Here is an 11,773-nt window from a genome sequence, read left to right on the forward strand (position 1 = left end):
ACCCTCTCGGGTGGGACTCTGCAGCTGCTCTGCAGCGCAACTCTCTCACCAAACTCCGCGCCCTTGCGCTAGCGGTGCCAAAAGGCGCCCGCCCAGATTGAAAAGGCGCAGTGCCGGCCCGGCCTCGTCACTCCGAGGGCGGAGAACGCACGTCGGGGCGCGGCTAGCCAGCTAGCGCGCGGCTCAGGCTCTGTCGCTCGCGCCCTGCCGAGGACCCAGTGCGCCCGAGCGCCTGCCTGGCGGCGGCGGCAGCAATGCACGGAGCCGCTCGCGCTCCGGCCACCAGCGTGAGTGCCGATTGCTGCATCCCGGCCGGCCTGCGCCTCGGGCCGGTGCCTGGAACCTTCAAGCTGGGCAAGTACCTGTCAGACCGCAGGGAACCCGGGCCCAAGAAAAAGGTATTAGCCATTCCGACCTCCGCCCCCTGCCGTTCGTTCGCCTCCCCTTATCCCCTCCAGGAAAGGGGTGGATAGGGCCAGGGGAGGAAAGGGGTGACTGAGTCGTTCGTTACCTGCCAATTCTGCCAGTTGGAAGGGGACTCCGATCATTTCCCACAAGTCGCACTAGCCGAGAGCTGGACGTGGGCCGGGCTAGGGGAGAGGACGTGGCTGAGAGGGGACAGCCCCCGGGTGGGGTGCGTGGGGCTCTTTACGTGCCGGGACCACTCGGAACCCCCGATTTCCCCGGAGCGCTGAGGTGTTCTTCGCAGAGGCGACCCCTCCTCCCGCCGCATCTCTTCTCTCTTGGCAAATATGCCTTTTCTCTTTTATACAACTCACAGGCGCTGAGGACTTTTCTTACCTTCTGCCCTTCAATGAGCTAATTTGAGGCTTAAATTTGACTTCAAATAATTTGATCTCATCGTCTCCGAAAAATTTATCCTTGGTTACTCTCAGTTCCTAGAACCTCCCCAGGTGTTTCCTTCCACGGGTGTCTGCTTGCGGGTTCGGGGTGAATGGAGAGAGGGTGCGCCAGGTTGGTGGCTCTGACGCACACTCCGAGGACGAGGAGCGCCCAGCAGCGAGGGGCACCGGGGCTGAGCGCCTGCAGCCGGGCTCGGAGGGGCCAGAATCGCAGTTGGGAGGCGTCAGGGCCAACACGCTCGCTCCGACTTCCCGAACAGCGTCGCGAACCCCGACCAGAGAGAGGTTCTAACAGGCCCCCGCCCGCCCCGAGGCGTCTCAGCGGGCGAAGGTCGGCCAACTGACACCAGGAATGAAGGCAGGAGTCCGGTGGCGTGGGCAGGGGTGACTGGGAAGAGGACTTTAGACTACAGCTTTCTTGTAAGGAATTGCTCCGGGCCCGGTCGACGGGACCCGCATCTGGCTCATCATGCAATCATCCTCTTCCCCAGAGTAGTATAGCCGGGCTCGCCGTGCACCGCTCCATCTTCTTTAAACGCGCTTTAATTGCTTTTAAATGGCCGGCCAGCGCGCGGCCGCTTTGTTCAGACAGTTTCGCCGCGGGGCTCGCGTGCAGCTCCGCGTTTTGGTGCGGTGCCGCTGGAATGCGGAGGCAAGAGAAGAGGCGCGGGACACCCTGCGTTCTGGGACTGACTTAGAAACGTCTCTAGCCCGGTGTCGGGGCTGCTCTTAGAACTGCGAGACGGAGAGATGCGGTGGGGGTGGGAGACGTCTTGGCACGACATGTGCCCAGGCGCTTGGGCAGGATGCTTTCACTCCTCGTGCTGTCAAAGTGGGACAAGACGGGCGGGGTCGGCGGCGGGGGGGAACTGTTATACTAGCCAGCCTCCCCTCTTCCTCCCTCCCCCAAGCAAGGGTCCTAAGGACTTACTCTCCTCCCAGCAGCCCACAGCGGTCTGGCCAACATGAGCACAACCATTTTCCTGAGTCGGCTGGGGGTGGAGGATACACTTGCCCGATGGGTTGTGGGCCTGGTCGTGGCACGGGGGAGAACGACCACTGCTTGTGTTGCAGGTGCGCATGGTGAGAGGGGAGCTGGTGGACGAGTCGGGGGGCTCCCCCCTGGAGTGGATAGGGTTAATCCGGGCAGCCAGGAACCCCCAGGAACAGACTCTCGAAGCTATTGCAGACTTACCCGGAGGACAGGTACTGTGGGCTTCCCCCCGCCCCACCCCACTGCCAGTTCTATCTACCGAACAGTCACTGATATTAAGAGCAAAGCACTTTAGCTAGAGGTCTCATTTAAACGTCCCAACAACCCTATACGGTAGATACTATTATTTTCCCGGTTTGAAGAATGAGGGAATTGAGGTTCAGAGAGGTCCAGAGAGGTCCAATAGTTTTCCCAGCGTCACACAGAGTCAGGGCGCGGAATCGAACCTTTTCTCTCAGTTGTTTTTTGACCGATTACCCAGGAAATGACAGCAAGCTGTCCTGTTCCTTGCGTCCCAGATCTTCTACCGAGCGCTGCGAGACGTCCAGCCAGGGGAGGAGCTAACCGTGTGGTATTCCAACTCCTTGGCGCAGTGGTTTGACATCCCCACGACTGCAACTCCGACGCATGACGAGAAAGGTACCGCTTCTGAGAAAGCCTTCGGGTCAGTGCGGGTAGGCGAGAGTCCAGCCCTCCTCCGGTCTTTGGGCCCGTCCCTAGACTTGAAGGGCCTTTTTCCTGCGCTGTGTAAAACTGAATTCATACTCCCTGTCGGAGTGGGCAGAGGCGACGTCATCACTACCTCCTTTAACTCAACAGTAAATGATAAAAACAAACCATAATAATCTGGCTCTCGATGGCAGGGAAAAAATACTCTTCGTGAATTTCATGCAGGTCATCCTTTCTGATTGCATACCCAAAGAGACAGTTATTTACTTACCTAAGAATCAATAAAGATGCTTTAACGTAGTGTTAGGGTAACCACCTCATGAGCTCCAAAAAGTGTAACTCAAACCGAGGGGCATCTCTTCACTGGTTTGGAGGAAAGTAATGTATTTCTACAGCATTTTAGAAGCATTACGGTACTTACAGCTGGTCAGTTGGCAGGTACTGAGGCCCTTCCATTTATATGGTATTTATTCATTTTCCTCTCCCTACTTAAATCGAAACTGGGATGTATCCCAGTTTCTTCTCAGATTTATTTGACCCCTTCCAAAGCCAAGAGCGGATTTATGCAAATTAAGGTGCAGTAACTAAAGAGAAAAACATTTTCAAACCTTCCCCAGAACACTGAGGAACACTTCCTGTGGAAAAAGGCTGGGAGGTGCTAAAAGAGTTAAGATCTGAGACTCCTTGTTATTGCACAACACTTCCATGACTTTCTTTGTTCTTTGCCAGTTGTTTTTGTTTGTAATTTCTCCTAAAGACACACTTATATTTAAACTCAACATCATGGATGCCGTCAACTATTTTAACACATTCTCCTGAATTTCCTGCTCAATCTCATTCCTTTAGAAATAGAGTTAAAGATCTCAATACTAGTGTGGGACTTAAGAAACAATTAATGAATAAGAGAATGAAGTTAATTCAAAATGATGAATCACTTCACTTCAGAGTGTCACTGTCTTCTGTAAACTAATTCTATTGATTTTGTGGGTAGATCTGTATGTACCGTATTCATAAAAGTTATCTTAGTTTGTTCCTTGCATCACATTACATCCTCTTGTCAACTTCTTCCAGTAAAAGGGAAACATGACAAAAGCCTCATAGTGGAAAACTCTCAAATCTGCCACTATAGAACAATTTCAAGGACTCCTGGCCTTTGGGGGCCAGGAATTTTTGCACAGAACACCCTTCTTTAGACACTCTCAAATAGTACAAAAGCAACTTTTTTGAGTGGTGGCCCTCATGTTTTCATTTCAGTCAATAGAGCCTATAAACATCATATGGTCACGGATATCAAAAGAGACACCATTTTCCTTTTGGGGAATGTGTGGGTTACTTTGAACCCTGACTTCCACAGCTTTGAGGTGCTTGAAATCTTGACCACCTTAGAGTTACATCCAGGAGAGGAGGCAAAATCACTTATGAAGTGTGTTTGGTACTTTTGGCATAGGTTGGATTTCAGGATCCAGAGAACATGTCAGTTCATTAGGATAAACAAACAAACAAAAAAACACAGTGAAACAGAAAACATACATTTGCTTAAACCTTGAAAAGAGGAAGAAATAAGTAGGGATGACTGCTATTCTTCCAATATTGACTAACCCCAGTGGGTTTCAATTCCATAGTAAGATTAACAAAAATACTGACTCTTTGTTTTAGGAACAAAGCTTACTTGGCTTTGCATTGAGCTGAGTCACTCTAGGGCAGCCTCTGAAAGTGCTGTCTTTAAAAAGGGGTGATGAGAGGGAGGTTCTGAACTTAGCAGGAAGAAGGTTACTTAATATATTAAATCAACATACCCACCAAGAGAACTCAGGAAGTCTCTTCTCCCTCTCTTTTTATGAAGATTTATTTTACATGGCTGTTCAATACAACAGAAATATTGAATTGATTTTTGTTTAAGTCTTCCATAGATAATTAGGATAGGGCACATAGGCAAATCCTCTTCCCTTCTTTTTCGTTCTGCTCTACCTTGGCTTCAGCTGGAATAATCTGCTCCTTACTTGAACTTCCACCTTAGTTATCTGGGAGGACTACTTGCTTTATACAAATTCAGAAGCAAAATACATGAAGGGAGGAATATCTGAAAATTCCCCCCATTGTTGTTTCTGTAGTAATGTTTTAGTAGTTTAAGCTACTTGTGTGCAAGGAGGAAAAATTTAACTTTCCCATTACATTTAATGAAACTGACATTTACTTTGGATACTTCCTTGTGGCTCAACTAACTTCTTTCTCATAGACATCCTTCCCTTCAGTATTATTGATCAACCACAGCATTTAAAAAGACATCCAGGGCTTCCCTGATGGCGCGGTGGTTGAGAGTCTGCCTGCCGATGCAGGGGACGCGGGTTCGTGCCCCAGTCCGGGAAGATCCCACATGCCGCGGAGCGGCTGGGCCTGTGAGCCATGGCCGCGTCCGGAGCCTGTGCTCCGCAATGGGAGAGGCCACAACAGTGAGAGGCCCGCGTACCGCAAAAAAAAAAAAAAAAAAAAAAAAAAAAAAAAAAGACATCCAATTGCAAGCTCGTTGTTCTCTGTAGGGATGTAACATGATCTTTTTGAGTAAAAATTAACTTCTACCATGTGATCAAAATCTGTTTCATACATGTGTCTTTTGATTGTGTTCATAGACCCTAGCAAAATTTAAAAACAACTGTTAATAATATTAAACACACAAAAAAGGTTTGATGCCAAAAGCATGTATATAGTCCCTGATATAAAATGGTGCACTTATCAAAAGTTGAGTATATTATTCACACACACACACATACATCATATATATTTTACAAGGACTTTACTAAGCTTGGATTTGTGCAGCTATCTAGGAGTTAATTAATTACCAGGTGGAACAACTGATAAGGTAATGCAACATCATCCTTCTGTTTTTAGAATATCGGGACATAAGACTTTTTCTTTTCTCCCATCAAATTAAATGGAGTTAAAGAGGAAATAAAGATACAAATAATTTTGAAGAATAGCAAATCATAGTCCCTATGTGGTCCTTCAGTTGGTCACGCTCCAGGAAAACCTCAGGCAAAGTGTTTAAGGCTGGGAGGGGGTGGGGAGGGTGGGTAGTGGACATAAAAGACATTGTTCTATGAAAAGGAATGATTACATATGGCCCATACATACAGGATATTGTCTCGCCTGGTAATGAGGCGCTCACGACCATTAGATTGGCCTTTGTTCAGTTTACCCAAACTCCTTGACATACGCCACCTATTCTGCAAACGCCAACAGATGGGCCCAGGCCCAGCACAGCCCCAAACACTTGATTTAAAGCAACAGCTGCTCTCGGCTCTTCCCTGGCCAGCCTGCCTGAGCGCTGCCCTCCCAAGGAAGATTTGCTCGCATGGCCCGGAGGAAGTCTTCGTTGGAAAGGCCCAGGTCACCCCTCTCGGCCCCTGAGTAGTCTCAGAGGATGGAGATGGTGACAAAGTTGGCCATTTGGGGCTTCTCGGAGTCCTCGCTACAATGGGGCTACCGAACTCACTTATTCGCCGGAACCCAAGAATACTCCTGCTTCTTCCCATACTGCTGGTCAAAACCTGGGCTTTGCCTTGGGCGCGCTGGCGCTTTTTTTCTCTCTCGCTTGCTTGCTTCTCACTGGGTCGCTTTTTCACTTTTTCTCGCCCAGGGGAGGAGCGCTACATCTGCTGGTACTGCTGGAGGACGTTTAGATACCCCAACAGCCTTAAGGCGCACCTACGTTTCCACTGTGTGCTCAGCAGCGGCGGGGGCCGCGCCTACCTGCACCACGAGCACACGGCTCGCCAAGGCGCTGCCCCGGCCGCGGATGGCCTTCGCCTCTCCCCGAAACCCCCAGCGCCAGACTTCGCTGCGGCCGCCCCGGCGGGCACTCTTCGGGCCCACCCGCAGGTCCCGCCGGCCCTCCAGGCTTGCGGAGCGCGGGAGAGCATCAAGCGCGAGGCCTCCTCCGCGCCCTCAGCCACCTCGCCAGCCCTGGCCAAGTGGGGGCCGTCCAAGAAGGGCAAGGAGCAGCCGGAGCGCATCCTGGACATGAGTGGTGCCGCCCGGGGACACGGCCACTTCCTCGGCATCGTGGGAGGTTCCCCAGCGGGGGGCGGCACCTTGGCTTTCTATCCTGGCGTGCGTTCGGCTTTCAAGCCCGCTGGCTTGGCCAGGGCAGCCGCGGCCGCGCACTGCGACCCCTGCCGGGAGGGGGGCGGCAGCAAACCTGGGGCCAGCCTGGCCTTAAGCAGGCTGCTGGGCGGGGGCCGGGTGGGCGGACGCCCGGGAAGCGGGGAGAACCCGGCGGCGGGCGAAGCGGGCCACCACCATCACCACCACGCGCACCATCACCACCACCACCACCCCAAATGCCTGCTCGCGGGGGACCCGCCGCCTCCTCCTGGCCTGCCCTGCTCCGGGGCTCTGCGCGGCTTCCCTTTGCTCCCTGGGCCCCCAGAAGAAGCGTCCGCCTTCAAGCACGTGGAGCGCGCCCCTCCCGCAGCCGCCGAGCTGCCGGGAGCGCGTTACGCGCAGTTGCCCCCGGCGGCCGGGCTGCCCCTTGAGCGCTGCGTGCTGCCCGCCCTCGACGCAGGCGGCCTCAAAGGCTACCCAGGTGGCGAGTGCAGCCACCTGCCCGCCGTCATGCCGGCCTTTACCGTCTACAACGGGGAGCTACTCTACGGCTCACCGGCCGCTGCCACTTATTACCCGCTCAAACTGCACTTCGGCGGGCTGCTCAAGTATCCGGAGTCCCTCTCTTATTTCAGTGGACCCGCGGCGGCGGCGGCGGCGACCGCTCTGAGCCCGGCCGAGCTGGGCTCCCTGGCTACCATCGACCGAGAGATCGCCATGCACACGCAGCAACTGTCGGAGATGGCGGCCGGGAAAGGCCGCGGCCGCCTGGACGCGGGAACGTTGCCCGCGGCCGTCGTGGCGGCGGGTGGCGCTGGGGGTTGCGGCAGCGGGGGCGGCGGCGCGGGCAAGCCCAAGACGGGCCACCTGTGCCTCTACTGCGGCAAGCTGTATTCGCGCAAGTACGGGCTCAAGATCCACATGCGGACGCACACGGGCTACAAGCCGCTCAAGTGCAAAGTGTGCCTGCGGCCCTTCGGCGACCCCAGCAATCTCAACAAGCATATCCGGCTGCACGCCGAGGGCAACACGCCCTACCGCTGCGAGTTCTGCGGCAAGGTGCTTGTACGCCGCCGGGATCTGGAGCGCCACGTCAAGTCCCGCCACCCCGGCCAGAACCTGCTGGCCAAGGCGGCCGACGGCCCGGGCGCGGAGCCTGACTACCCCCCGGAGCCGGGGGAGCCCAAGAGCGACAACGACAGCGACGTGGACGTCTGCTTCACCGACGACCAGAGCGACCCTGAGGCCGGGGGCGGTGGCGAGCGCGACTCGTAACGAGTCTTCCTGGGAAGCAGGGAGTGTGGGGCCGTGGACAGAGAGAAGAGGGGCTTCTGTTCTGGGAGAAGAAGAACTGCTGGTGGTGAGAAGGGCCCAGCGGACAAAACCGGTTTTGTTTTGGTTGGGCGCCGCATTTGGAACGGTGAGAAATCGCTGGTCCGATGCTGAAACTCTGAGCAAAGGTTTCGAGGTGGCTTAAAGAAATCTTGCCTTCCGAGCGTACCGAGGGCCGCGGGTCTCAGCGCGCTGCAGGCTCCTGGACTCCGCGAATAGGCTCCGTCACCCCCCAAGCCAGGCGGTCTGCTCTCGGAGTTTAGGATCACATTAATGTGAAGCCACAGGGCCCTCGAGGGTGCCGAATTTAACCGCCACGTATTTTTAAATTGTTCTTTTTTGTGGAGAAAATTGTGCCTTTTGAAACGACGTTTTGTGTGTGTATTTTACATTAGCATTTCACTGCATAGGCAAAACAGTAGTCACAATTCGGTAGATGTGACATCCATACACTTGTTTCCATTTCATCTGTTTTCGTGTCAAGGACTGCGCCTCGCTGCATTGAAGATATAGTGGTAGCAGGTGTACAAATTGGTCAAGTTGCAATTATTTATAAGAGAATAGTGACAAATGTAAAATATCTAAAGCATGAATCTAAGAGCACGCAATATATAATTTTAAAGAAAATGTCCTATTTGGTAGAGTACAAATGTGATGTATGTTGTTTTATAATGAATGATGTACAGTGGATTCAGTATTTTCGTCTTGGTTCCAGTTTGTGCAATCTTTAATAAAAATAAAGATAAGAATGAGAGTTTGTTCACTTAGCAATTTCAGCAGATCTTTTAAAGAAATAGTTTAATTTGAAAACGGTTTTCAAGGAGACTCCATAATACAATAAATTAGAGGACACTTGAACACTTTGATTATTCATTAAATAAATTTTAAGTACTGTTGTAATAGGAAAATATACAATTTTTAATACGTGCATTTCACAGGCTCCCAGCTAGCAGGCAAAACAATTGTTTTCTGAAACCATTGTTAATCATGCTAAGTGTTTTCATCTTTATGGAAAAAAGCTAATGACCTTCAAGGAAAAACACACCCACACACAATATTTCTCATCAAAAAGAACTGTGGAACTGTAGAATCACTATTTCTTGTTACGTACACTTCGACAGAACTTCCCATGGGAAGCAAGAAAAAGGAAACTTGAATAGTGCTTTTATGATTTGTACAGTTTAATATTCATTCAACAAATACTAAAGGAGGATCTATTTTGTTGGAGGTGCTGATCTATCTGCTTTATGTAGGTCCCCCGCCTGCCATGTACACCTTTCAACAATCTCCTGCTGTCTGAATGGGTCCCATTTTACAGAAGAGAAAGTATACTCTTCAAGGTCACTACTGGGAGGCCCATAATTAGAAGGCACAGTTAGAAGCAGTGACTTTATGGGTATAAAAAATTAATGCTAATTAATGGAAGGATATCACAAAGAATATAATTTTGTGGGCTAAAATTGGAAAACACCTCCTTTACCTCCCATTCCCTCTCCCAACATGCTTTCTGGGGTTTCACTGCAGTTACTAGAAAGAGGAGGACAAGTCACACTCCTCTGCTAAGGGTAGGTACCCTAACAGCCCAGGTCTGCAGCGCTCTTCCCAGAGGTTGGTGGGAAGCATCTAGTGGGTCACCAAAGGGTCTTGGATATGACCCTGATGATTTAACTCAGTTAAAAATGTCCTTTATTTTCCGCATCCTGAGTACTGTGGCAGTCTCCACCTGCTGTCTTCCATTTGGGAACACGGCCTCAGTCACTGGGTGGCAGGCAGGGACTTTCTCTAACCCATCGCGGCAGGAGGCATGGGTGGGAGATGAAGGGCATCTAAGTTCTATGGGCGGTGATCAGCAAAAAAGATTTCTTCTATGGGAAAACTTATGCTGGGAATTATAGGCTTTTTAGTGTCAGCTGACCTGAAAATGTTTTGCTTTGTAAAAGAAAGCCCAAAGAGAAACAAAATATATGTGTGGATTAACATTTACATATGGTGACAATGATACTACCATTGATCCTTATGCTATTTGCAATTCTTTCTTCTCTGCAGAGGAACAAGGTTTAGTGATGGCCTTGCCACACAGAATTGGAAGTGAACCCAAGCATCTGCCAGTTCAGCCTGGGCTCCAGGAGCCCAGGGCTTATCACTGCCTACTTAGTATTATGGTCCTGCCCTTTGAAGCAAAGCTTAAAACCAAATCCACACTTACAGAGAAATATTGGAAAACTTTTCTGAAATCAGATCGTGTAAGTCCTCAAGGAAGGTGAGAAAGGCTGCCCAGATTTGAAACACAGGAAGTTTTAACAGCTATAAAAGTCATGTTTCCTTCTCCCATTTCTTAGCTCAGTACTCAGTCCTATAACTTGTTTTGTGTGAAAATAGCCTGTAAAGAAATAAATTAAAAATAGTTTGGAAAGGAAATACATTTAAAATTGATAAATATCTAATAAAACAACTCCAGCCTTCTGTTTTCCCCTTTATAATTGATATCTACTATGTTATTAGAATAAATTCCAACATAAAAATGAAAATTGAATAGAGATTTAAAAGGCTCTCAATCGTAGATCATTCATAATTCTCCATAGGTTGCCTCAGATAACCTCTGTATTTGTCCGCGGGTGTGCACACTATCATACATAATTAATGCAATTATTTATTTTAATGATGAAATCAAATCAGTGATATACAATCAGTAACAATATTACTTATTTTAAGTGGTTCAGCTGACAATGTTTCTCAGGTCACTTCCTTCAGTCTCCTATCCCTTTCTCTCCACTCCCAGCCCCCAACCCTCAATTCTTCTCATCCTGATATACGCAGCTAACTGTGAAGGTTACACTAAAGCCACTGGAAGTTCCTGAGATTTTAACTGAATATTTTGTAACAAAAGATTTTTTAAAAAATTATTTTTGACTGCATTGGGTCTTCGTTTCTGTGCGCGGGCTTTCTCTAGTTGCAGCAAGCGGTGGCTTCTCTTGTTGCGGAGCACCGACTCTAGGCGCGCGGGATTCAGTAGTTGTAGTTCGCGGGCTCTAGAGTGCAGGCTCAGTAGCTATGTGCTCCGTGGCATGTGGGATCTTCCCGGACCAGGGATCGAACCCATGTCCCCTGCATCGGCAGGCGGATTCTTAACCACTGCACCACCAAGGAAGTCCCAAAAGATATTTTAAAAAATAGGAGAATTCATACCTTTTAGAAGTGAAAGACTCTAGATTGCTTAGGTCTAGTTAATTCAGACATGAAAATGTTTTGCTAAGCTGGATAAATCATCCAGACATGGGTTCTAGTCTTGCCTTCTCTCACTTGCTTGGAATCTTGGGCCAATCTTTCTCAATTTCCTCATCTGTAAAACAGGTTGAAATGAGCCATAAGGTAGTTGTGAAGACTGAATGAGTTAATTCAGTTAAACTCCTTTTAGAATCAAGCCTGACACACAGTGAGCTCTCTAACAGTATTTACAAACCTCTAGCAACTCTCTATGGTTTTATTTCGAAGACATCAACGAACGAGATAAGGAGAGATGCCCTTTCATAAGCATTAGCATCTTTTTGCAGGGCACTCGCTATCCCCTTGGTTCACTTCTAGCCCCGATAAACTCTCAACAATTTCAGTAAAGGACTCACACTTTTGCTAAAGAGAAATTTTTTCAAGCTCCTTATTAATCCATCTTTCCATTTAAAATTCAGACACTGGTTCAAATGGTTCATAGTGGTTACGTGAACGGGAAGAAAAGTGTTCTTCGTCTGTTGTCACTAATTTTTGAAATGCTTGGCTGTGCTTGCGGTGAGCCATGAGTTTTAGTAGAAGAATGCAAAGG

At 49.7% G+C, this 11,773-nt stretch overlaps 1 protein-coding gene across 1 annotated transcript; it reads left to right on the plus strand.

Annotated features, from left to right (window-relative positions):
* Nucleotides 1–206: 206 nt before the first annotated feature.
* On the plus strand, nt 207–7,902 carry PRDM13 (PR/SET domain 13; the record flags this gene model as incomplete). Its single annotated transcript, XM_082669054.1, has 4 exons — nt 207–398; nt 1,938–2,069; nt 2,376–2,496; nt 6,161–7,902. Exons 1-4 carry the CDS (start codon nt 255–257, stop codon nt 7,900–7,902), a joined length of 2,139 nt encoding a protein of 712 aa, XP_082525180.1. The 5' UTR covers nt 207–254.
* Between the last annotated feature and the right edge of the window lie 3,871 nt (nt 7,903–11,773).

Source organism: Grampus griseus, assembly GCF_964374135.1.
Source record: "Grampus griseus genome assembly, chromosome: 13".
Taxonomy (NCBI): Eukaryota; Metazoa; Chordata; class Mammalia; order Artiodactyla; family Delphinidae; genus Grampus; species Grampus griseus.